At 44.5% G+C, this 23,641-nt stretch overlaps 4 protein-coding genes and 1 pseudogene across 4 annotated transcripts; 2 read left to right on the top strand and 3 right to left on the bottom strand.

The window, feature by feature from the left end:
- LOC8080701 lies at positions 265 to 1,419 on the bottom strand. The gene has a single exon (XM_002460676.1). The coding sequence runs from the start codon at positions 1,417 to 1,419 to the stop codon at positions 265 to 267; it is 1,155 nt and encodes a 384-aa protein (XP_002460721.1).
- LOC8077459 (GTPase activating protein 1) lies at positions 4,093 to 6,314 on the top strand. The gene is made up of 3 exons (XM_002462837.2): positions 4,093 to 4,408; positions 5,355 to 5,450; positions 5,724 to 6,314. Exons 1-3 carry the CDS (start codon positions 4,277 to 4,279, stop codon positions 6,009 to 6,011), a joined length of 516 nt encoding a protein of 171 aa, XP_002462882.1. The 5' UTR covers positions 4,093 to 4,276; the 3' UTR covers positions 6,012 to 6,314.
- Positions 7,934 to 10,378, bottom strand: LOC8077458 (annotated as a pseudogene).
- LOC8080700 lies at positions 13,839 to 16,888 on the bottom strand. The gene is made up of 7 exons (XM_002460674.2): positions 16,759 to 16,888; positions 16,342 to 16,400; positions 15,887 to 16,142; positions 15,478 to 15,644; positions 14,650 to 14,953; positions 14,308 to 14,462; positions 13,839 to 14,211 (listed from the first exon to the last, which is right to left on the bottom strand). Exons 2-7 carry the CDS (start codon positions 16,367 to 16,369, stop codon positions 14,048 to 14,050), a joined length of 1,074 nt encoding a protein of 357 aa, XP_002460719.2. The 5' UTR covers positions 16,370 to 16,400; positions 16,759 to 16,888; the 3' UTR covers positions 13,839 to 14,047.
- Positions 18,928 to 20,205, top strand: LOC110432772 (putative cyclin-dependent kinase F-2). Its single transcript, XM_021453587.1, has one exon. The coding sequence runs from the start codon at positions 18,928 to 18,930 to the stop codon at positions 20,203 to 20,205; it is 1,278 nt and encodes a 425-aa protein (XP_021309262.1).

Here is a 23,641-nt window from a genome sequence, read left to right as displayed (position 1 = left end):
GCTGCTGAATCTGCCTCGCTGGACTGGCATTTAGTTCAAATAAACGTGAAACTTTGAATTCAGATTTAGCATGCAGGAATAGCAAGTACTTCAAAAGTTTTGAAAAATGAACATGGAATCGCTGGACAGAGTTGGGATTCAAAAGCTAATGCCGCCCGTCATGAGGTTATGCACAGTTGTACACACAGCTAGTGCACGGGGTTCTCCGCACTGAAAAAAATTCTGTCTGCCACCTGCAGGACGCTTCGTCGACGGCGAGGACTTTCACGGTGACCTAGACTTCAGGGAGACCCGAACATGAGCGTTCGATATCCTGACGGACGCGTCCATGGACACCTTCCCCAACGACGGGCGCCGCGGCTCCCAGCCGGCGTCAGCTTCCAGCCTCCGCTTGAGCACGCTCTTCCGTATGCCGTCGCTGTCGAACAAGAACGCGGCGCACACCGGCAGGTCGGCATCGTCTTCGGCGTCGCAGCCCAGGATCAGCTCCAGCGGCAGGTCGAAGTAGGACGACGACGCCGAGGGGTCCTCGCCGTCGTCGTCGTCGAGGCCCAGGCCTCGTGGGGACGATGACGTCGACATGGCGCCGCAGTCGAAGCGCTCGAGCGACACGGCCAGCGACATGGTGCTGGGTCGAGCCGAGCACGTGCCTGGGATCACTGGGTTGATGGGCTGCAGCTGCACAGTGCTGGCGGTGCTGCCGAACTTGCCCGATGAAGAAGAGCGTGCCGCCGCCGTTGCCGTTGCCGTTGCCGTTGCCGTTGCCGTTGCCGTGGACGTTGGAGGCTTGATCCTCCTGGTGAGCCCCGGGACGAACATACAGCACGTGAACGGCGCTCTGCCGGCCTGCTTCGCGTGCTTGCCCCGGCCGTCCTTGGCGGGGTAGCCGCCGAAGGAGTACTCCTCGGCGTCCGCAGCAGCAGCGATCAGCGGGACATCGCTGCCCCAGCGCTGCGGCTCGCTCACCTTGTTCCGCTCCGTCGACGACAAGTGAACGCGAACGTCGAACCCGGCGTCCGCTAGCTCCGTCTCCCCGCCGGCGGACAGCTTGCTCCTTGGCAGCGCTCCGGAGGGCGCGATCGGGCGCGCGCCATCCCACCAGGTCGGCGTGGCGGGAGCCTTCAGCTCGCCGGCGTTTGACGCGCGTGGGGACGGGGACGGGGACGGAGACGACGACGCGGAGTCCGCCGGAGGAACGCTCCTCGCGCCGTGGAACCGGGCCGGCGACACACGGCGGCGGTGGTCCACGGAGACGGCGGGGATGGGCAGCGGGCGGTCGATGTCGACGCGGGAGAACTGCCGGAGCGAGAAGGGGTCGACGGCCACGTCCCTCACCCCGGGCTCCTCCGGGCGCTGTGGCCGTTGCCACCGGAAGGCGGCCTCTTCCCAGGACGCTTCGCAAGTGGAATCCCTCGCCATGGTTGAGACTTGGCGCGTGCTAGCTGCGGTGGTGCGCGAGACGACTGATCGGAGATTCGGAGCTACGGCGATCAGGTTATGGGTTTGGGTTTGACACCAGGCCACCAGGGACAGGGAGGGGAGAGTGGTGGGTGGCACGCATCGCATGCGCAGCGCATTAGTGGTGGCGGCGTTCGTGCCCACTTCGGCGGATCCTGCCATGGCGCGCAGTATTCAATTCCTGTGTCCTGGTGCTGTCACCACGCTGGAACCATTTTCATGGGCCGGAACTGGAGAAGCAGGGACATCTCGGCACGACTTATGGGTTATGGCCTTATGGGCCTTCGAACAGAGAGGCTGTCCTAGTAGCTAAATATACACATTTGAAGCCTTTTTGAACATTAATCAAAAAAACCTATATGCCGGCATCGCGCTAAAGGCTAAAGCTCTCAACTCCGGATCCGAGCTATGCCAACATGTGCTGACTCTGACAGCGACGAGAACCCTATCCACAGGAACGACATAGTACACTTATCGGCCTCAGGCTGCGACATTGATTTTAATTTCCTCGTACTAACCTGGGCCGTCGAAATAAAAGGCCCAGTTACTTCAGTATAGTGCTTTGATGTCAACATGACATGGAGACACTCTGGACTTGTGGAGTCTGGACGTGTGGATGTGGTACACGAGTGTACGTAGGTGTAGTGACCCGTGCATGCTTATGTCACCTTGTAATCGTAAATAAAAAGAAGGGGAAAAAAAGGCGATCACAATGCTAGCGTGACTTATATTATCCCATAGCGGTGTACCAGCTAGTTTGTTGCAGAGACCATTATCGTTTGGTTGAAGACTTGACTTTGGGAAATAGTTTTTGCAATCAAGACGGTACGACATGTTCGTTCAGAAACAAAGATAAGAGGGGGTACGCACGACGAGGTTTCTGATTTGCTAACCCGTACGTGTAACATGATAGGGAGAGAGAGCCACCAGCTGGTCGAAAATGACCCGGTTAATACCGGGCTCCATCTAGCGACAGTGTGGTTATGTACCATGTGTTGCATGCTCATTATATTATATATATCGACACCAACGAGTCCGTCTGCAGAGTTCACATTCACACCCATCATCCATCCATCCTTAGATAGGTCCATATAACCGATCGTAATGTGTGTCAAACAGGTGAATGCAATAAAAAACCTTGCAACATCCCCTCAAAAAAAAAAACACACACACACACACAAAGCCTTGCAACATAAAACACTTGATTTGTCGTATATGTGAATCTCACCAAACAATAAAAAAGAAATTGCAGAATTTGAAGAACATATAGAAATGGATTTTTTGTCACGGTGATAGAGAGCAGTAGTAGTGCAGCAGCCATGTATTCATGTCCCCGGTCTGATGACGCCGGCGACCATAAAACTTCTCTTGGAGTCCACGGATGGGGACGGCATACACAAAGAGCAAAGAAATACGCTGCCCGTAGCTGAAAACCGGCGAGGACGATGTCGTCGGAGCTGTACGTGTTCGTTCGGCAGTGGCGCCGATCGGACGGCCAGAATAATGTATTGCGAGCGGTTGCAATGTCAGGATCTGAGCTGGCACGCCGGGCGCCGTGCACCTACGACTGAGCTGGGAGGAGTGAGGTCGCCGGTGACAAGTGGCAGGGCCAGGGCGGGTGAGGTGGCCGTGGCCTCTCCAGGCGATAATTTCTAACAATTATTTGTTTGTCTGGTACATGACAGAAAGTACTAGTTGATTTGTTGTGGGAGAAAAACACTACTAAATGATTGACAGATTCGGCTGATAAACTCAAGCGAACAAGGCGCGGCCACATAGAAATAACAATCGCCACAAGGCTATCACTTCATCCGGAGAGGTCGTGCCGTGATCCTAGCAGAAAATGACACTGCGTGCGTGCAGAACAAGCACAGCCTACACTACACCCACATAATTTACATGCCTGAGTTCTGTCAAAAAGAAAAAAAAATCACATGGCAGATATCCACCAAGCATCTCACAATAACAGTATACGGATCACGATGTTAACAGAGTCTTGTTCAAATTTGGTTCACTTTAGCACGGTATTTTCTTTTGCCTTCACACACCAACCTCTATGATGGCTCTACCTGCTTGTCTGTTTTAGAATTCAGAACGCCTTCACCAACCCTTGGATGACAATTTCGTGCCTTCGAGCAGACGGTTCATGCTTCGGCTACGTGCGCGAGAGGAGAGGGAGGACACGTCATTACTCATTACTCCATCAATTCTTCGTGTCTACACATTGGATCCGCTTTCATAAATATAATAACAATATAATATGTGCCGAAAATGGTCTGTTTAGATCAACACCTCTAAACTTTAGACCACTAACTAAACTCTAGAGCTAAAACTCTAAACAGGTAGTTATAAATTAGCTCTAAACTGTAGTCCACCTCACATTAAAGCTTTAGATATAAAAAATGAGTTAAAGTGCTCTAAAATTTTTATAGAGCTCTAAAGATGATAGAATCTAAATAGACCTGTCTCACGATGTACAGACAAATTGTGTATTTAATTTTTGTTTTTAACTATATTTAATGTTTCATGCATATGTCGTAAAATTCGATGTAACGAAAAATTTTGAAAAACTTTTTATTTTGGGGTGAACTAAACAAGACCTTATTGGCTGCAAAATTATCCACCAGGCAGGCCGCGCCGCCTATAAAACCCGGCGCCGGCCGCCAGCCGTTGGCAGCATCCACCGGTGAGCAGAGCGGACCACTCCTCCCCTCCCTCGTGGCCTCGTGTCCGTCGGAGCCTCCGCCTCCGCCTCGGCTTGTCCCCACCAATCCACAGCTCGCTCGCTCTCTCCCACCAAACCCCCCACACGCGCACAATGGCGTCGGCGTCCAAGGAGGAGGTGATCGGGAAGCTCAACGTCCGCGTGGTGCGGGGCAACAACCTGGCCATCGCCGACCCGCTCACCCACACCAGCGACCCCTACGTCGTCCTCCAGTACGGCGCCCAGGTCCATGTCCATCCCCGCTCCGCTCGCCTTCTCCCTCTTCCTCTGCCATCTGGTCCCCTTTCTTCCCCCCCCCCCCCCCCGCCCACAGCATTGCTTGGCTGGATCCCCCGTGATCGACGGGCCCCGTTCGCAGTGGGCTTGAGGTGGGGATTGGGTGTCGGGATTGTCGATCTTCACCCGATCTCCTAGTCCTAGGTGCTCGTCTGTCTCTGTCGTCTTCTATGGGCTGCGAATCTGCCCCTGTTACCCGACCAGCCGTTGACCTCGACGCAAAGGGTTGCTCTACTGTTTTTCAACGACGACTGAAACGGGGATCAAAATCCTGGCAATGAACTTTCAGTTCTAGCTTGCTCATGAATTTGCGTAACCAATGTCCCTGCGAAAGGGCTATCCTGCACTTTGGGGAATGTTGAACTGAGGGGCAGAGCACCACACCCCGTAACAACTTCACCTTGAATGAAATAAGAAAATAATAACTGCTAATAACATTTCTTCTGAACTAGGGATTGATCCTGCACAAGTTTGCGAGAAGAGAATATGAATTGAACCTGTACTTAAGCAGTATCTCTGTGATCTGCATAATGATTCCAGGATCAAAATATTTTTCCTGGGGCAATTCAAGATATTTTACTAACATGGCTTTTTCTTAGTGTTACCCCTAGGCTGACGATTCCAATGAATATATGAATTATAGTTTGACGTTTATTTATGTATGATTGGCTTGTCTGGTGTCAAGTCAACCACTCATGTCGACTGTTGCTGAATGCACTATTGCCAACTGAATACATGATAGAATGCACTACTAAACAGTTTTGTAGGATTTTGAAAGCTCTTGTTCTATTTTATCCAGTTGACTTCAGTTCAAGCGTCATGGATGCCCATTGAATTTATGGCTTTCTGTTCTTGTTGTTCGTGTCATGGAAGTTCTCTTTTGCTGTTGTTACAGAAGGTGAAGACTAGTGTCCAGAAGAAGAATCCCAATCCAGTATGGAACGAAGTACTGCAGCTATCAGTGACAAATCCTACAAAGCCAATTCACCTTGTAAGTTTGCTGTCTCAATTAGTTCATCATGTTTGCTATCATGAAACTATATATATAGATTACAAAAATATAATAAGTATACAAGTATACAATACAACTATATGCTGGTTAAAAGGTTTACCATGATGACATGTTACAAAACATTTAATTTATCAAACCAACAATTTTGTTACCTGAAAACAATTTCTTGGCAGAAATGTGAATTATATGTTTCTAATTATGCAATAACCAGGAAGAATGTATTTTGATTTCTGAATTGCAAATATCACACAGGAAGTTTTTGATGAAGACAAGTTCACGGCAGATGACACCATGGGTGTTGCTGAGATCAACATTACTGACATCTATGATGCAGCAAAGCTGGATCTGAAGCATGCCACTGATGGGACTAGGATCAAGACAATCTACCCAGTCGGTGTAAACTACCTTGGTGGTGAGAGCCATGTTCAGTGGAAGGATGGCAAGGTGATCCAGGACTTGATTCTGAAGCTGAAGAAGGTCGAGAGTGGCCTGATTGTGGTGCAGCTGGAGTGGGTTCATGTTCCTGGTGTGAAGCTGTGAGGCCTATCTGAATTTGCGGTCGTTGCTTTGATGGAGCTGCAGTTGTAGTTGGTCGTCCCTGGTTTGAGTGTTTTGTTGTAAACTATATCCTGAACGTGGTGATTTGCAGTGTATGAGTGATGTTTGAGTGTTGGTTTAAGTGTGATGTTCATTTAAGGTACTTCGTGGTGACATGATATGGGTGTGACTGTTAAAAGGTTGTGGCGCACCAATAAGAAACGCCCTGTCAACACAAGTGGAGTGAGATGTAAATTAAGAACTTAGAACTTAAATATAGAAGTGATTGGGCGTTAATTGCTTTCACTTTGTTCCTGCAACGTTTCTCTCTTAGCTCCTAATCAGATATTATTGTAGCTAGGGAAGCAAGAACATTTGTTGAAATACCTGCGTCCGGCCTAATTTTCTTCGTCTGTCTTTTCTAGAAATACCTAATCTTTCATACATTTCTAGTCATCAAGCGAGGAGCGTTTTGTCAGTTCTATCCTTAATATTAAAGAGCCTAATTTTCTTTTCCGGTGTATTCCTGTAGTTGAGTACATTCAATGGTCATGAATCGGCTCTGAGGCCGTGTTGTTTGGATTTAAGCCTGGCAGACATTTACCTAGCCAGTCCCCTGCCCTAGGCATCCAAAATTGGATACTTGGGATCCATATCTGGCCCAGGAAAAAATTTTCAGCCTCCAACGAAACACACCATTGGGATGCTTCAAACTTTCGTATTTTTTAAGGAACAAATGCTTGGCAATTTGGCATCATTATTTGGCCCACGCAAGTTTTCTCGGTCTCCAACCAAATACGTCCTTGGGATGCTTCAGAACTTCCGTTTTTTTAAGGAACACATCCGTGTTTTTATAGAAGTCCTATGCTTTGCTCAGAAAGTGCATTTAGATGCCAAATTTCTTGCTTCCGCTAGGCCTTGCTACAACGGCCTTGTTTAGTTGCGAAAAGATTTTGAATTTGACTACTGTAGCACTTTCATTTATATTTGTTAGTGTCTAACCATAGACTAATGGGATAGGCTCAAAAGATTCGTCCAATGATTTACAGGCAAATTATACAATTAGTTATTTTTTATCTATATTTAATGCTCTATGCATGTGCCATAAAATTCGATGTGATGGAGAATTTTGAAAACTTTTTTGGATTTTGAGTGGAACTAAACAAGGCCGTAAACCGACTCTTGGAATAGAATCTCCAATCCAAGGGAGTTGTAGTGGATTGAGAAGGATTTTGCTCTTGGACTAAGGGGGTGTTTAGTTCTCCTTTTTCCCAAAAAAATTTGAGTTTTTGTCTATTAATTTGCATAATGAAACTAAACACTATGCAAAAAATTTTGGTAAAAAATTAGTTATTTTCTATTTTGGATTTGGGCCTCAAGAGGCCAAAATAACCCAAAAGCGTCTCAAAAAGCTCTCATGAGGGCAATAAATTCTACATTTTGGATGGAACTAAACATGACCCTAAAATTTTTGTATTTTGCATTCAATCGTTCCAAATAGTTGGGATTTTGTATTTTGCCTAACTCACTGTGAAATCGACCTATGAGGGATTGGGATTTGGGAGCATGGTATTGGAGTGGTTTAGTAAATAGTAAAATGGTTTATATAGCAGCCAATTGCGTTGTTCACCCCCTTTGACATATCACACGCTCTTTGTGCGGCTGTTGTTGTTTTGGCCTTTAATACCCCATTCTGTACATAAAATTATTCGCTCATAATTGATAGGTAGAGCTCCTGCCGTTTGTGTAAAAAAATGTTGTTCCCAAGAAAAGCACAACTAATAAGGCTGGTCAGCAAAAACAAAATAAAGAAAAAATAACTGCTGCGAAATCATTCGTTGCATGATTGTGCAATCAAGATAGATTACCAGAATAACCTAAAATAATAAGATCTCAGTTTGCATATATTAGCAACTTAGATCACATAAAAAATAGTCAAAGCACATATATTTGGTGTCTTCGACAGAATGAAGCGAAGAGTGGATACGTTGACATATCTATAGTTCCACAAGCAAGCAAGAGTCGCAATGTCATGGTGATATATAGGGAACACGGTATATAGTTGGTTCTAGCGAGAATAAACACTAACCATGAGCTCTCACAAATTACTGAGTGTACTCTGTCTTGGAAGATCCATTGATTGCGACTTCAGCCTCAACGCAACACTTGCCTTTGATGAGATAACCCTTTGAGGTGTCCTTGAAATTTTCCAGCGAGATGAACTTATTCCATCCCCAGTAAGGATATTGGTTTGAGAACTGGCACCTGCCTGCATTTGCATTTCCCAACAAAAATAAGGCAAGAATATGTGATGACAATTTAGCATCCAGACTAACCAGTCCATCAAGCAAATTTCTGCTAAACTGCAAACCTGGCAATTTCTTGTGCTTGCTGTTTTCCTGGTCTTTGATGGATAAAGTAATTTCGACCAGGTTCCCAGAGTCTTTGGGGACATCATTTGTCTTCTTCATTTTCAGAAATAAGGACACGTGATTACCATCGCAAGATCGATACATAGTGATAGACCTGCAAGAAAGTTCAGATTATGCTATCAACATTCAGTCATGTATACATGCCAAGTATTGCAAGCTGAAAAGATTATCACCATGTGTATCCACCAATTTCAAACTCTGGTGAGTAGGATCAGTTCTTCGGAGCAAAGAAATCCTCAATTTTCAAATCCTAAATTTTCCAAGTGTAAACTTTGGCCTCGTTGAAGACGTTCATCTTCCTGACAAACAGTGTTTCTAACGCCGTGTTGGCTTTGATAGTGGCAACTTTGACGAACTCAATACCAAATATGCAGCTGTTGTTGACAAGAAATCCAGAGGACTGTTTGTTTAGTGTTTTCAGGGGTAACAAGCATGAGATGCTAGACGTCGTACTTGCAGTCTGGAAGCTGTGATTAACTGCACAATAAAAAAAAAATCTAAGCATACATATTTCTCAGAAAGAGGTATTTAATTACCATAACAAGATTTGAAGCGAAATGGGAACGCATTGTTTCCAGAGAAAAACTAAATGGGGACATAAAACCAAATAGAAGGTTTTGTAAAAAGGCAAGCATTAAAGGTTTTAAGTTATAGCTAGCAGTTAAAAATGAGCATTTGGGCCAATGACTATACAACTCTGATCAATTCTCAGAGAAAAAAACATTAAAGTTTACAAGTTATATCTGACAGTGTAACTAGGAAGATATAGTTTGCTACTTTACCTAGCTGCTTCTTGTGTTTTCCATTGGACTGATCATATATCATTAACTTGAAAGATGCCTTAACGATAGTGTCAAGTTTCACTGAATCCTGTTCAAGCCTGAGAGAGACATACTCCTCCTTACCAATGATGTTTTTGTACTTTGGATTCAGTTTCAGATACCTGCAAATGAGTCAGAACAGAGCACTGAGATCCTGTTCATGACATGAATGACTGCTGGCCATGTTTTGTATTTTGAAAGTTCTTACATAAACCTATGAAAACCATTTGCATGTTAGGGGAGATGTACAAAGAAGCCATTTCATTATTGGCTAGACTTCTGAAGTCATTCAGTTTTGCAGGCAGGATATATACAAACAAAGTCAACATTGAAATAGTTACCCCCTCAAAGAAAACATTGAATAGATCTGGCTGTAAGAAGGAAGCAATTTAAGTAGAGAAACAAAAACAGCAACGATAGTAACCATACCATTTTACGCCCATGATCTCAAATGCATTGGAGTATGTCCATCCTTGATCCTTGTCTAGAAGTGAGGAAAAGCCATCAATGATCCACTTGAAGGTTGTCTGCTCCCCTGGAGCTGTGGCATTGGACGTCAAGTCCAGACCTGAGTTTGATCGGCCTGAAAACAATGAGGGGGCAATAATAAGAAAGATCAGAACAAGAGCAAAAACCAGCAGTGAAATCTAGAAGGAAAAAAAATGCGAGATGAAGTGTTTGTTGCTCGTGAAGTCGTGATGGCGTAGCAAGTATGCTGAACAACGTGGCTACATTGAGGTAAGCTCTAAGAAGAAAATCCGTACCAGCTCTCATCATTCATCAAGAAAGACAACAACTCGCATCCGCAAAGCCCGAAACCCCTCTAAAATCTACGAGCAATCCAGGATCTCTGCAACCGTGCAAGATTCTCCAAATGCTTTCCCGATTATTCCTTCCACTCCCCTGCGCACTTACAGCCCACGATCGCCGACGCCGTACACACGCGACGAAAGATCGTTGAAGAGGCACGGCAAGATCAAGAGACAGAGCTCACCTCGAGATGCTTTCTCGGCGGAGATCCGAGGCTTCGAGCAAACCCTCACCGCGGATGGAGTGGGGTTTTCTACGGAGCCGAAGCCCGCAGATGGGGTTTTCTAAGGGCGAGGTGAAGCCGGGGGCTGCGCCACACGAGGGGGGAGGGGGGGGGGGGGGGGGGGGGGGATGCCTCTCCGTAAATTCGGTTGCAAAATTCACGGGTGGTTTCGCTGCAAAGTTTACGGAAGAAGTTGAGGTAAATTTGACGGTGTGTAGCTAAAAAAAAAACTTATTCGACGGTGTTGTCTTGATCTTTTAACTTATTAGAATTTGGATATTTACGTCCTATACGGCAGTGTCCCTCTGATCCTTAACACTCCTCAAATTTTAATGTTTGGGTCCTAAATTCTTGTACAATTATGATATAATCTACTAGGCTTTGTTTAGTTCACACCAAAATCCAAAAAAAATTAAGATTCTCTATCACAACGAATCTTACGGTATGTGCATGAACTATTAAATATATAAAAATAAAAAAATACTAATGGCACAGTTCATCTGTAAATTGGAAGACGAATCTTTTTGAGTCTAATTAGTCCATAATTGAACAATAATTGTCAAATACAAATAAAAGTGTTACAGTATCAAATCCAAAAAAAAAAAAGATCAAAACATGGCCTGAGTTCTAGAACTAGCACGTTGCACGCAATAATGTACCACGTCAGCGTTATCTATGAGGTGAAAGTTTGGGAACCTAGATAATATACTTGTACAAGTTTAGGATCTTATAAAAATCAAAATCTAGGAGTTGGAGGCTCAAGTGACACCCTGGTATGATCGGGGACTCAAATGTTAAAATTTGAGGGTTAGCAACAAGACCTAGCACTATGGTTGAGTAGGTGTTTATGCTAGTGCAATACAGTGGTTTGGAACCGGTTACTTTTTTTTTCTTTTGTTAGTCTTTTGGTTTTTGGCATGTGTGCCATAGTAGTTTAAAGTCGAGTTGCTATGTAAGTTGTTGTAAATATTTTCTGTTTTTCTTTTTCCTCGTCTAATAAAAATACGGCAAAGCTCTTACCGCTTTTCTAAAAAAAAAGATCCAGGGTCAAACAAAATCAGATGTGATAGTCTTTTAGAGAAATTTCTTCGTATGAAACCTTTGATATGCTTTCCTACATGGTTGGCTCGAGAAGCTTTTTGTCTACGTGATACAAGGTTTATTATTAGTGGCTTATTTTTGATGCTATGCATCGACAGTTATATGCAACATAAGTTATAGATACATCACCTTTCGATTCTTGATTTTCTATTTGTGACCATTATTGATGAGATCAATGATATGGAGTAACAATCCTCATTAGGAGTGTCCAATAACACCCCTATACTTGCAGGCAGTGACCATAAATTGACTATCTACCTATGATTAGCCATCTATCGATGAAATTGATGCTTACAACAACGACCTTATCGTGACAATCACTGAAATCATCACAAATAACAAAAATTTGAATAAAAATCATCTAATTCCGTTGGTAGATTAATCTTGATTAAAACTAAAAGAAATAGATTTAAAGAATAGTTAGAGACATGATATAGGTTTCCTCTCTTTGCCATCGATAAATTCACCTCCTCGAAGAGGAAGAAAGAAAGAGACCTTAGATGATAATAGCTTCTCTAGCGGTTTTCAATAATATCTTTTGTTAATATTGGGGGAGTTGTTATAGCAATATTCCAATATATCTTTGACAATACTCATACTATGAAAGATGGGTCTATAGGAGTGTAAGAGAAAATATGGCTGAAAACTGGTAATGGTAGTTGGGATGGTCCACGTGGTATTGGGGGAGTTGTATCTCCCTTTTATTTGAGGAGAAGATGAGACAAATATTGGTGGCCACAAAAAAAAGAGAGGTATTGCGGACTACTAGAGCAAGAAAAAGGTATAGCATAGCTATACTCAATATGATAGTTTTATAGTGATAGAGAGGTATTGAGGAACTGTTGGAGATGCTCTAACATCGGCGATGAGGAAAGGACAGTGCTTTGTAGTTACCGAGTTCTAAATCTTTATATCTTTACTAGATATATGCCCGTGTGTTGCATCAGGGTCATATTTTTTGTTGAGTTGAACATTACTAATTGGACATAGAGACATGAGCTCTAAGGACTTTGTGTTAAACACGAACATGTGGATCTGATCTTCTTATTATAGCTGGGTAAGACATAGACATGAAAATAATACGACTAATAAGTATGAATGACTCGGTCATATACCTATGTTGTTGCGTCAATGTGCTCGTCCTAACTCACGTCCTTCTCGAAACTCATTCAAGTAATTGCCACTGAGTTAGGCCTTATTTAGGTGGGGAATTTTTTTTTGGTAATGTAGTACTTTTGTTTTTATTTGGCAATTATTTTCTAACTATAGGCTAACTAGGCTTAAAAGATTTATCTCACAAATTACAGATGTAATTAGTTATTTTTTATCTATATTTAATGTTTAATACATCTGTCATAAGATTCTATGTGATCGAGAATCTTAAAAAAAATTTGATACTTTTTGAAAACTAAACAAGGCATTATATAAGAAGATTATTTCGAAGCCCCGTTTGGCACGGCTCACTTCACCAGTGAAGTTGTTTTTGGGGCTTCAGCTCTAGCTCTATCGATAGAGCTGGAGCCATTTTGATAAATTGTTTAGCAAAACAGCTCTTTCCTTAATATGTGCTCTCATAGAACGCTACGTATGATGAGGTAAAGCCGGGAGAAGCCGCTTTTTTGGCTCCTTCATACCAAAGCTCCGTGAGAACACATTTTTAAAAGCTTCATTAGTGGAGCCCTTTTTATTTTACCCCGTTTGGCACAAAACAGCTCCAAACGACTCCTGAAGCCGCTGGAGAAGCCGTGTCAAACAGGGCCTAAATATATTATAGCTGATTACATGAAACAGAAAAAACAGACGTATCAATCTATGGTTGCGTCTGATTTATAGGATCGTCAGTTGCTAGCTTCAATTAGGGAGTGTTTGGGACAGCTCCGCTCCATGTTTTTTTAGCCAAACAGTTTCAGCTCCACACATTTAGTTCGAAAAAAAAATATTGGAGTTGTGAGAGCACCTAAAGAGGTACTCCACGAACTCCAGTTTTTTGTGGAGTTGCTCCATGGTGGAGTTTGTGGAGCAGAGTTCGTGGAGCAGTGCCAAACACCCCCTTAATATAAGAAAATCCAATGTGTTTCTAGGTAGTTCCTAATTTATAGGATCGTGTGCACCTAATTTAGGCCTTGTTTAGTTATATTTTTTTGCAAAATAGATATTGATTCGTCTCGTAAATTACAGGTAAATTATATAATTAGTTATTTTTAATATATATTTAATGCTAAATTATGTAATTAGTTATTTTTAATATATATTTAATGCTTTGTGTATGTGTCGTAAGATTTGATGTGACAGAAAATTTGAAAAATTTTGTAAAATTTCGCAGAAAACCCGGGCAGACGGACCATGCGGGAGCCGGATAAATTAAACGCGGTTGTACGTCTCGCCAGAGAAAAAAAAAAGGAACTACTAAAAAATCATTCGTTGCATGATTGTGCAATCAAGAAAGATTGCCAACTTAGATCACATTCAAAATAGTCAAAGCCATACATTTGATGTCTTATCGATAGAATAAAACCTGAAGAGGTGATACGTTGAGCTATCTATAGTTCCAAGCAAACAGAGAGTCTCGATGCCATGGTGATGGCCGTGATGGGGAACATTAAATATAGCTGGTTCTAGCGAGGATAAACACTAATCATGAGATCTCACAAATTACTGAGAGTACTCTGTGTTGGAAGAGCCAATGATTGCGACTTCAGCCTCAATGCAACACTTGCCTTTGATGAGATAACCTTTTGATGCGTCCTTGAAATCCTCCAGCGAAATGGACTTGTCCCATCCCCATCCAGGACTACTGCTTGAGAACTGGGCACTGCCTGTATGTCCAAACAAAAATAAGTTAAGAATATGTGATGATGATTTGGCATCTGGACTAACCAGTCCATCAAGTAAATTCCTGCTAAAATGTGAACCTGTTAATTTCCAGTCCTCGCCGTTTTCTTGGTTTTTGATGGATAAAGTAAATTCGACCAGGTTCCCAGAGTCTTTGCGGAGGTCATTTGTCTTATTCATTCTCAGAAATAAGGACAGGTGGTTACCATCCCTAGATGGATACATACGGATTAACCTGCAAATTTGACAGCATCACAGAATCAAGTTAATAATGTGCAAAACTACTATATTTGTGTTTACGTACATTTCCAAAACTTCTGTGGTATAGAGCCATTCTTAGCATTTTAAGAGAGTTTAGATATTATGTTATCAACATCAGTCATGTATACATGTCAAGTATTGCAAGCTGAAGAGATTATCACCATGTGTATCCACCGATTTCGAACTCTGGTGAGTAGGATGTCTTCTTTAGAGCAAAGAAATCCTCAGTTTTTAAATCCTCAATTTCCCAAGTGTAAACTTTGGGCTCGTTGAAGACGTCCATCTTCCTGACAAACAGTGTTTCTAACGTGGTGTTGACTTTGATAATGGCAACTTTGATGAACTCAATACCAAATATGCAGCTGTTGTTGACAAGAAATCCAGAGGACTGTTTGTGTAGTGTTTTCAGGGGTAACATGCATGAGATGCCAGATGTCGTACTTGCAGTCTGGAAGCTGTGGTTAACTGCACAATAAAAAAATCCAAGCATACATATTTTCTTCAGAGAAAGTTATTTAATCACCACCACAAGATATGGCTTCAAACTAGAAGAAAACACATTGTTTCCAGAGAAAAACTAAGTGGACACATGTCTCTTCAAATCATGCATTGTTTCCAGAGAAAAACAAAATGGAGAAATGAAACCAAATTGAAGGTTTTATAAAAAAAAATAAAAAAATCAAGCATTAAAGATGGTAAGATGTAGTTGGCAGTTTCAAATGACCATTTGGGAATGGAGACATGAAACAAAATAGAAGGTTTTATAAAAAAAATCAAGCATTAAAGATGGTAAGATATAGTTGGCAGTTTCAAATGACAATTTGGGCCGATGAGTATAAAACTTAATCAATTCTCAGAAAAAAAGAATAAAAAGTTTACAAGTTATATCTGACAACGTAACTAGGAAAATTTTGAGTCAATGTGAGTAATGCATCAGTTATTTCCATCAGATATAATCAATTCTCAATGTGAGTAATTTGTTACTTTACCAAGCTGCTCCCTATGCTTTCCATCGGACTGATCATATATCATTAACTTGAAAGATGCCTCAACGACAGTGTCAAGTTTCACTGAACTCTGCACCTGTTGAAGCTTGAGAGAGACATACTCCTCCTCATCATTGATCTTTTTGTACTTTGGATTCAGTTTTAGATACCTGCAAATGAGCCAAAACAGAGCACTGAGATCCTGTTCATGAGATGAATACATAAACCTAAGAAAACCATTTGGGGAAGATGCACAAAGAAGGCATTTCATTATTGGCTAGACTTCTGAAGTCATTAAGTTTTTCAGGCATGATATATATGAACCAAGTAAAAATTGAATAGTTCTGACTGTGAAACGTAATAACAATGCAATTTTAACCAACGAGACAAAAAGAGCAACATCTAACCATACCAGTTTACACCCATGATCTCAAATACTGTGGATCGTGTCCATCCTTGATCCTTGTCAAGAAGCGAGGAGAAACCATCAATGGCCCACTTGAAGGTTGTCTGCTCCCTTGGAGAGGGTGTGGCATTGGACGTTGTCTTGACATTGAACATTGTCTGCTCCCTTGGGGAAGGTGTGGCATTGGACTTTTTCTTGGCATTGGATGTTGTCTGCTCCCTTGAAGAAGGTGTAGCATTGGCCAGACATGGGTTTGATCGGCCTGGAAACAATAACAGGGACAGTAGTAAGAAAGATCAGAACAAAAGCAAAAAAACACTAGTGAAATCTTAAAGAAAAATCTAAAAAATACGAGATGAAGTGATTGTTGCTCGTGTGATCCGTAGCAAGTACAAGTATGCTGAACAATGTTGGTACAATAATGATTATCGCATTGAGGAAAGCAGTAAATCCATCCGTACCAGCATCTTTGGCGCAAGAGTTGCCCATGACTCAACCACTCCCTCTTCCCAGGAATCCTCTGTAAATTGATATCAATCCTCATGCCATAAGCAAATAATGAAGGTTGCGTTGTTAAGAACTTCGAGAGGGTCTCAATTTCAAAGAACAGCCAAACCGCACTACACGAACAGGTAGATCAAAAAGAAGCTCCCGAACACTGATCACAAACCCTCCCATCATTCATCATCAATCAAGAAAAAGCAAACAACTCTGCATTCGCAAACCCTGAAACCCCTTCAAAACCCACAAGAAATCCACGAACTCTGCAACCGTGCAAGCCCACGATCGCCTACGCCGTATAAACGCTACGAAAAAGGAACAAGCTTTCCTATGCATTGTGAGATTAGAAGACTGGAAGAGCCACGACAAGAGATCACCTCGAGGCTTTCTCGGCGAAGATCCGAGGCTTCTAGCAAACCCTCACCGCAGATGGGAGGTTTTGTACGGAGCTGCAGATGGGCTTTTTTACGGAGGTATGGAAGTGGAAGGACGACGTGAAGCCGGGGCTGCGCCGCACGAGGAAGGCTTTATGCACAAGGGAGGGGATGGGAAACATTGGTCCGTTCGTTTGCAGTCCAAAATGACATGGAACTATAGATCTGGAACTATTCAATAAATTGTATTGGCCTGAAATTGTTTTGAGCATTTTATGCCAAAAACGCTTAATCGAATGGGCCTTAAATTGCTGTAAAATTCAACAGATCCTAACTTACATGGAAGTATCATCTAAATTTTTATATAAATTTTAAATGGAGAAAAATCCTTATTTCATACTGAAAATAAAATAAATTTTTCTAATACAACACTATCTTTATTTGTTTTAATTTCTCCAAGTAGCACTTTTTTTAGATCTGACCTCTAACGCCGTTAACTTGGCCGGAAAAAGACTGTTTTACCTCTACTTTTTTTCATGTGTATGATTTTCATAACAGATTTTTAACGTGTCATTTTTTGACATCGAATATATTTTCAAAATATTTTTTTACATTGAACATTCTTTTGTAGTACCATTTCTCTACACAGATAATTGTTGAATTATGACACAATTTTCGGACAGTGCTACACTACACATGAAAAAGAGGGTTAGAAGAGTCTTTTTTCGTCCAAGTTAACGGAGGTCAGATCTAACGACAAAGCTATTTGGGGACCCAAAAATAAAGCCCGTGTAATATTGGAGAACTTTTAGCTTTTTCAGCGCTAAAATAAAGAATAGAATCATTTTTCAATGGTAAAAAAGGAATTTTTTTTTACGCTTGTGTCTCTTTAGTCCTCAACTCTTTGTTTTTGATGTTAAGGTCCTAAATATTTATACATCACACACAATTAGTATACCACATTAGCTTTATACATGGGTTGACGCGCAAGTTTGGGACCTAGAAAACATTATGGCATAAGTTTAGGATCTCAGGTATCAAAAACTTAAGCGTTAAGGATATGAGTAACACTGTTGTTTAAGTTTAGGAACCATTCGTGAATTTTACGCTAAAGCTAGGATCAAGCAAAATCAGAAGTGATTTTTTTTAGAGAAAGCTCTTTGTATGATAAGTTGGTATTCTTTCGTAAATGGCTGGCTTTGAGAAGTTTTTTCTCTGTGTGATGGCCGGTTTGTTATTAATATCTTATTTGACACTACACATCAGCGATTGAACTATTGGAGATTCATAATCTCTAATCTATATATCCTATAAAGACAAATTTCACTAAGTTAATTCTCTTACACCTCCTTACGCCACGTCATCATCCACTTCTCCTACTGCCGCATGCAATTAAGTGTTCACTCACAAATGGTTGATGCAGCTGCCTACATATGATTATGCATACATATTCCTATCAATTATTCTCTCACGTGACCTCCTCTCTTCCTCTTCACAAACTAACTACTAAAACTATATATAAATGACTCAATAGAATATAGTAAGGTCATATTTATATTCTCCTTCATACCCGCGGCAACACGCGGGGAATCCTCCTAGCTCCTATTGATTTTCTCTCCGCAACTATTGGAGATGAGATCGATGATCCGAAGCAAATGCCCTCATTGTGCAGACAGCAGGCACAAATTGACTGTCCGCCGATAAAATTGATGACTACAACAACGACCTCGTGATGACAATCATCCAAATCTTCATGGGTAATAAGATCTCAACCGAAAATTATTTGATTCGCAAGGAATGTAGTTCTACTTATACCACGAGGTCCAAATTCTTTTATAACAACCATGGTTTGAAATCTTTACGATGGAATTACCACTAGAATACGGCTCCTAATATCAGCTCCATTTCCGACTCGGAAGATTAGTCAACCGGCAGGCAGAGCAGCTCCATTGTCATGTGCAAGTCCGACGGAACGAGCAAGACTAGACTAGACTACGTGCGGCGGATTTCCGAGTCCGGTCACCAATCGATTGCAAGCAGAAGCAGCGGGTTCCTTCGCTTTCCTCCATATAAACCCCCCGAGTCTCCCTCCGGCGATCACCAAGCATCGCCTCGATCGTTCGCCGTGTCAACCGCGCGCCACGCAAGCTGAGACCGTCGCCAGCTCGCTCCATGGCCAACCCAGACACCACGCAGATGACCTCCGTCGCCACGCGGGTCGCGGCGCTCTGCAACGTCATCCAAGAACACCGCCGCACCGGGAAGGCGATCAGCGGCAGGCGAGCCGCAGCCATCTCCGCGATGATCGACGACGTCGCCGCCACCGCCGCCGAGGGTAGGCCCAGGGCCTACAGGCGGAAGCGGCGCATGGCCAACGCCCGCGGGTACAAGCAGGAGGGGCGCAGGGTCGGCGAGGGCGAGCGCGGCGTCGTCGTCAGGGCACGCCACCGCGGCACGGGCCAGGCCGTCGCCGTCAAGTCCCTCCACCGCAGGAGCGGCGGGAGCCGCGCCTCCGACGTCCTGCGCGAGGCCTGCTTCACGGCGGCAGGCGGTGGCCACCCCTCGCTGGTCGCGTTCCGCACCGTGGCGCGCGCGCCGGGCACCACGGACTACTCCATCGTCATGGACCTGCACGTCGGGCCGAGCCTCAGGGCCGTCATGGCAGACCGCGACGGGCGGCCGTTCACGGAGGCCGAGGCGCGCCGTGTCATGCGGCAGCTGCTGGCCGGCGCCGAGGCGATGCACCGGCACGGCGTCGTCCACCGAGACATCAAGCCCGAGAACATCCGCGTGGGCGCCGGCGCCGTCAACGTCAAGATCTGCAACTACGGGGTGGCCAAGTCCGTGGCCGAGAAGGACCCGCCGCAGGCCTTCGCCGGAACCATGGCGTACATGGCGCCGGAGGTGCTGGTGAAGAACGCCGACCACGACACGCTCGCGGACGTCTGGTCGCTCGGCTGCGTCATGGTGGAGATCCTCACCGGCAAGCTACCGTTCGTAGTCGCGGCGAAGGACGAGGACGACGAGGCCAGTCAGCTGTTCAAGATCTTCGACGTGCTCGGCGTGCCGTGCAAGAGGGTGTGGGAGGCCCTCAAGCCCCAGGTACATGACGACAAGGTGCAGGTGTGGCGAGCGCGGCAGCTGCGAGCCGGTCACGGCAGCCGCCGCCGCAACCGCCTGCGAGAGCTGGTCTCGGAGGAGATCCTGTCCGGGGACGGGTTCCAGGTCCTGAAAGGGCTCCTGACTTGTGATCCCGAGAAGCGGCTGACGGCGGCCGCCGCGCTCCGGTGCCCGTGGTTCACCGACAACGTTGACGACGATGCTGTTGCTTCGGAGAGGACGACCGCGGTCACCATGATCGCTGCCGTGGCCAGCAAACCGTGGTCACTGGCCACGTCATTCGTTAGGCGTGCTCTAGGATTGCTGCAGGGATTGTCCTGTGAATGTTAATGAGAAGTATACATTCGCTGCTGTCGTCGATGTTTTTTTAACAAAAAAAATATATATTTTATCGACGCGGCTCTTCTATATTGCAAGATAAGCCAAATTTATATATCAAATATAAATGTGCCTTCCATTAGCTAATGGCTGTGCTTTCCTGTCAACCCAATGCATAAAAATTTACCAACACAAACGATTTCTAATTTTCTATAGCCCTGAACTTCGGCCATCGGACCAGTCTATATCCCACATCCAATGGACCCTTTTCTTCTTAACCCAATCTTCTACAGTACACATATATACTCCTAACTTCGTGGGCCACGCGAAATGAAATTTGAAATCACAGCAATGAAACGTTCAAGAGCTGAAGTTCAATGGAGATTGCAACTTGCAATTGCACGACCATGTCCCATAGGGCCATTTTTTTTAACTAGGGCCGTTGTTTTTAGATAGAGGGTATTTTTGTTTTTAAATGACGGAGCTGTGGAAGTGGAAGGGCGACATGAAGCTGGGGCCGGGCGGCATGAGGAGGGCTTTATGCACAAGGAAAGGGATGGGAAACATAAATTAGTGCAAAAATCAACAGATCCTAACTTACATGGAGGTATCATCTAGATTTTTTATTAATTTTAAATGAAGAAAATCCTTATTTAGTACTAAGGCCTTGTTTAGTTCACCCTAAAAACTAAAAAGTTTGCAAGATTCCCGTCACATCGAATCTTGTGGACATGCATAAAACATTAAATATAGATGAAAACCAAAACTAATTGCACAGTTTGTCTGTAAATCGCGAGACAAATTTTTTGACCCTAGTTAGGCCTTGTTTAGTTCACCCAAAAAACCAAAAACTTTTCAAGATTTTCCGTCACATCGAAGCTTTCAGCACATGCATGAAGCATTAAATATAGATGAAAAAAACTAATTGCACAGTTTACCTATAATTTGCGAGATAAATCTTATGAGCCTAGTTACTCTATGATTGGACAATGTTTGTCAAATACAAATAAAAATACTACAGTAGCGTTTCCCAAAAATTTTTGGCAACTAAACAAGGCTGTCCATGATTAGATAATATTTGGCACAAACAAATGAAAGTGTTACGGTGGCAAAAAAAAACTTTCATTTCGGCAACTGAACAAGGCCTAAATTTTCCTGATACAACATTATCTTTATTTGTTTTCTTCAAATAGCACTTTTTTAGATATGACCTCTAACGCCGTTAACTTGGTGGGAAAATGAGGATACAGATTTAGTGACTTTCCTTCGTAAAGTCACGTTGTAACTTTCCCTATGATATCCATCGTCCAATTAAGATCCAAGGAGGGAGATCGATTCAAGGCGTGGAATTGCTTCTTCTTCCACACGATGGTCCTTCGCAGGGCCGCAGCACGGGATTGAAGCCTTGAAAGCTTCATTCGTTGCACTGTGCTTCCACGGCATCTCCTCGCACAGGAGCACGGCCCATGATGGCGCAGTGGTCAAGCTGGCCTAGGTGGCAGGATGCCCCACCAGTGCAGGGCCGCAGCCCGCAGGATGTCAAGGAACGCGAGCACGCTGTAGGAGCAGAGCAGAGCATGAAATCGCAATCTGCCACACCGTAGGTCTCTTGCAACTCGTTTCCATCTGCGCCTCCCTGGAGGGATCGGAAGTCCCACGCTGAGGCAACCGCGCTGGTGCCCCACTCGCCGTGCTGAACTTCGCACCAGCCGCGCATGCTCGCCGCATCCCGTGCCCGCGACGGCCAGCCGCTTGCCGGCGCCCTGTGCCCAGGTCAGCTGGCTGCCCACCACGCCGCCCTCCGTGCTGGGCGTGCACGCGCACGGCGCTGGCCACGCGCGTCGCCCCGCCGCCCTCCGCGATGGTGGCGTGCGATCGTCGTATCCCATGTCCGCAACGGACGCCGCTCGCCGTGCCGACCTTCTACCACCTGCGCACAGTCGCTGCCTCCTGTGACCACGACGCTGGCCGCTCGCTACGCCACCATCCGCGTTGCACACAGCGTTGGCCGCGACCTCGCCACGCCAGCCGCGCACCTTCGTCACGTCGCCCTCCGCGATGGCGGCGCGTGCTCACCGCATCCCATGTCCGCGACGGGCGTTGTCGACGAAAGCTAGTCGGGGTATACCCACGGTAGTAGTTTATCGGCAGAGAGATGCGCAAGCTACAAACTTGATGGTGACGCAAGACACAGACAAGGATGATTTTATCCAGGTTCGGGCGCCGTGTGGGCGTAATACCTACGTCCTGCGTCTGATTGTATTGCTGTGTGTCGAATTGAATTGTCTAAGGGGGATCCCTTGCCTCTCTTTATATAGTCCAGAGAGCAGAGTTACAGATCTGTAAACTAATCCTAGTCAGTTACAATTGTCATAGATAACACTATATCAATTCCTATTCTAACCGACTAGAATTCTACTTGATCTTCACGTCTTGTTTCCTTGTGCAAAACTCTGAGTAGTTGGATCAAGCCTTGAACTATCTCGTAATGTGCCAAATCTCCTGGCCCCAAGTCTAGCCGTAAGGGTATAGGGGTTTATACCTCCACAGCTAGTCCCCGAGCTCCATGTATTGTGATGTAACACGCCGTCTTGAACTTCTTCGACCAGTGAGGCTTGAAATCTTCGTTCAGCATGAAAGTCGTCCAAACAGTTGCAACGGTATTTTAACCAACTCAAAAGACAGTTGATCAACATCGACATCGAAGAAGCAGGTTGTTCGAAGAATGCATGATGCTCTTAATAAAAAAAATTCTTTCCTGATGAAGTGTGCCCACTTTACTTTTCTAAAAAGTATAGACCTTAAAAAGTAAGCATATTCACCATAAGGTGAAGTGTGTCCACTTAGTCTCCGAGTCTGGTAGTAGGTGACGTAGGCACGTGGTGCCAGAGTCTAAAAAGAAAAATCCACGTAGAAATTCTGATATTGAGATGCATCGCCACATGCATCGTACCGATGTAGTCTCCGAGCTTGCTGGAAGGCGAAGTACGAGCCTTGTAGCAAGGTCTAAAAAATTAAAATTATCCAGTCCAATTCATATGTAACTGAGAAATTCAATCCACAAGCTGTGGTCGGAGAGTAATCGAAGCAAGTCCCGAGCACAGCGCAGGGAGTGATTGATGAGTCCCCGAGCATGGTTGAGAATGTAATCGTGCTCGGTGGTCAGCACAGTCCCTGAGCACGGCATAAAGACTGGTCGACTAGTCCCTGAGCATGGTTGGGAACGTAAACGTGTTCGGTGGTCGGCACAGTCCCCGAGCATGGCGTAGGGACTGGTGGACAAGTCTTCGAGCGTGGTTGGAAACGTAAACGTGCTCGGTGATCGGCACAGTCTTCGAGCACACCGACAGCGTAGAGACTAATCGACAAATCCCCGAGCGTGGATGGGAACGTAAACGTGCTCGGTGGTCAGAGCAGTCCCCGAACATAGCATAGGGAAAAGTCGATG

The sequence above is a fragment of the Sorghum bicolor genome, chromosome 2 (assembly GCF_000003195.3).
Source record: "Sorghum bicolor cultivar BTx623 chromosome 2, Sorghum_bicolor_NCBIv3, whole genome shotgun sequence".
Lineage (NCBI taxonomy): Eukaryota > Viridiplantae > Streptophyta > Magnoliopsida > Poales > Poaceae > Sorghum > Sorghum bicolor.
The sequence above is the reverse complement of the archived record's forward strand: the minus strand, read 5'-3'. Positions and strand labels throughout refer to the sequence as shown.

Excerpts from the sequence above, each read along its gene's own strand:
- LOC8077459 (XM_002462837.2), top strand. The coding sequence starts at position 4,277 with ATGGCGTCGGCGTCCAAGGAGGAGGTGATCGGGAAGCTCAACGTCCGC. Across the intron at positions 4,409-5,354 it reads TCCTCCAGTACGGCGCCCAG|AAGGTGAAGACTAGTGTCCA; the intron begins GTCCATGTCCAT and ends CTGTTGTTACAG. Across the intron at positions 5,451-5,723 it reads CTACAAAGCCAATTCACCTT|GAAGTTTTTGATGAAGACAA; the intron begins GTAAGTTTGCTG and ends AATATCACACAG.
- LOC8080700 (XM_002460674.2), bottom strand. The coding sequence starts at position 16,369 with ATGGGCAACTCTTGCGCCAAAGATGCTG. Across the intron at positions 16,143-16,341 it reads CTCTTGCGCCAAAGATGCTG|GCCGATCAAACCCATGTCTG; the intron begins GTACGGATGGAT and ends TATTGTTTCCAG. Across the intron at positions 15,645-15,886 it reads GAGATCATGGGTGTAAACTG|GTATCTAAAACTGAATCCAA; the intron begins GTATGGTTAGAT and ends GCTCATTTGCAG.
- LOC110432772 (XM_021453587.1), top strand. The coding sequence starts at position 18,928 with ATGGCCAACCCAGACACCACGCAGATGACCTCCGTCGCCACGCGGGTC.
- LOC8080701 (XM_002460676.1), bottom strand. The coding sequence starts at position 1,419 with ATGGCGAGGGATTCCACTTGCGAAGCGTCCTGGGAAGAGGCCGCCTTC.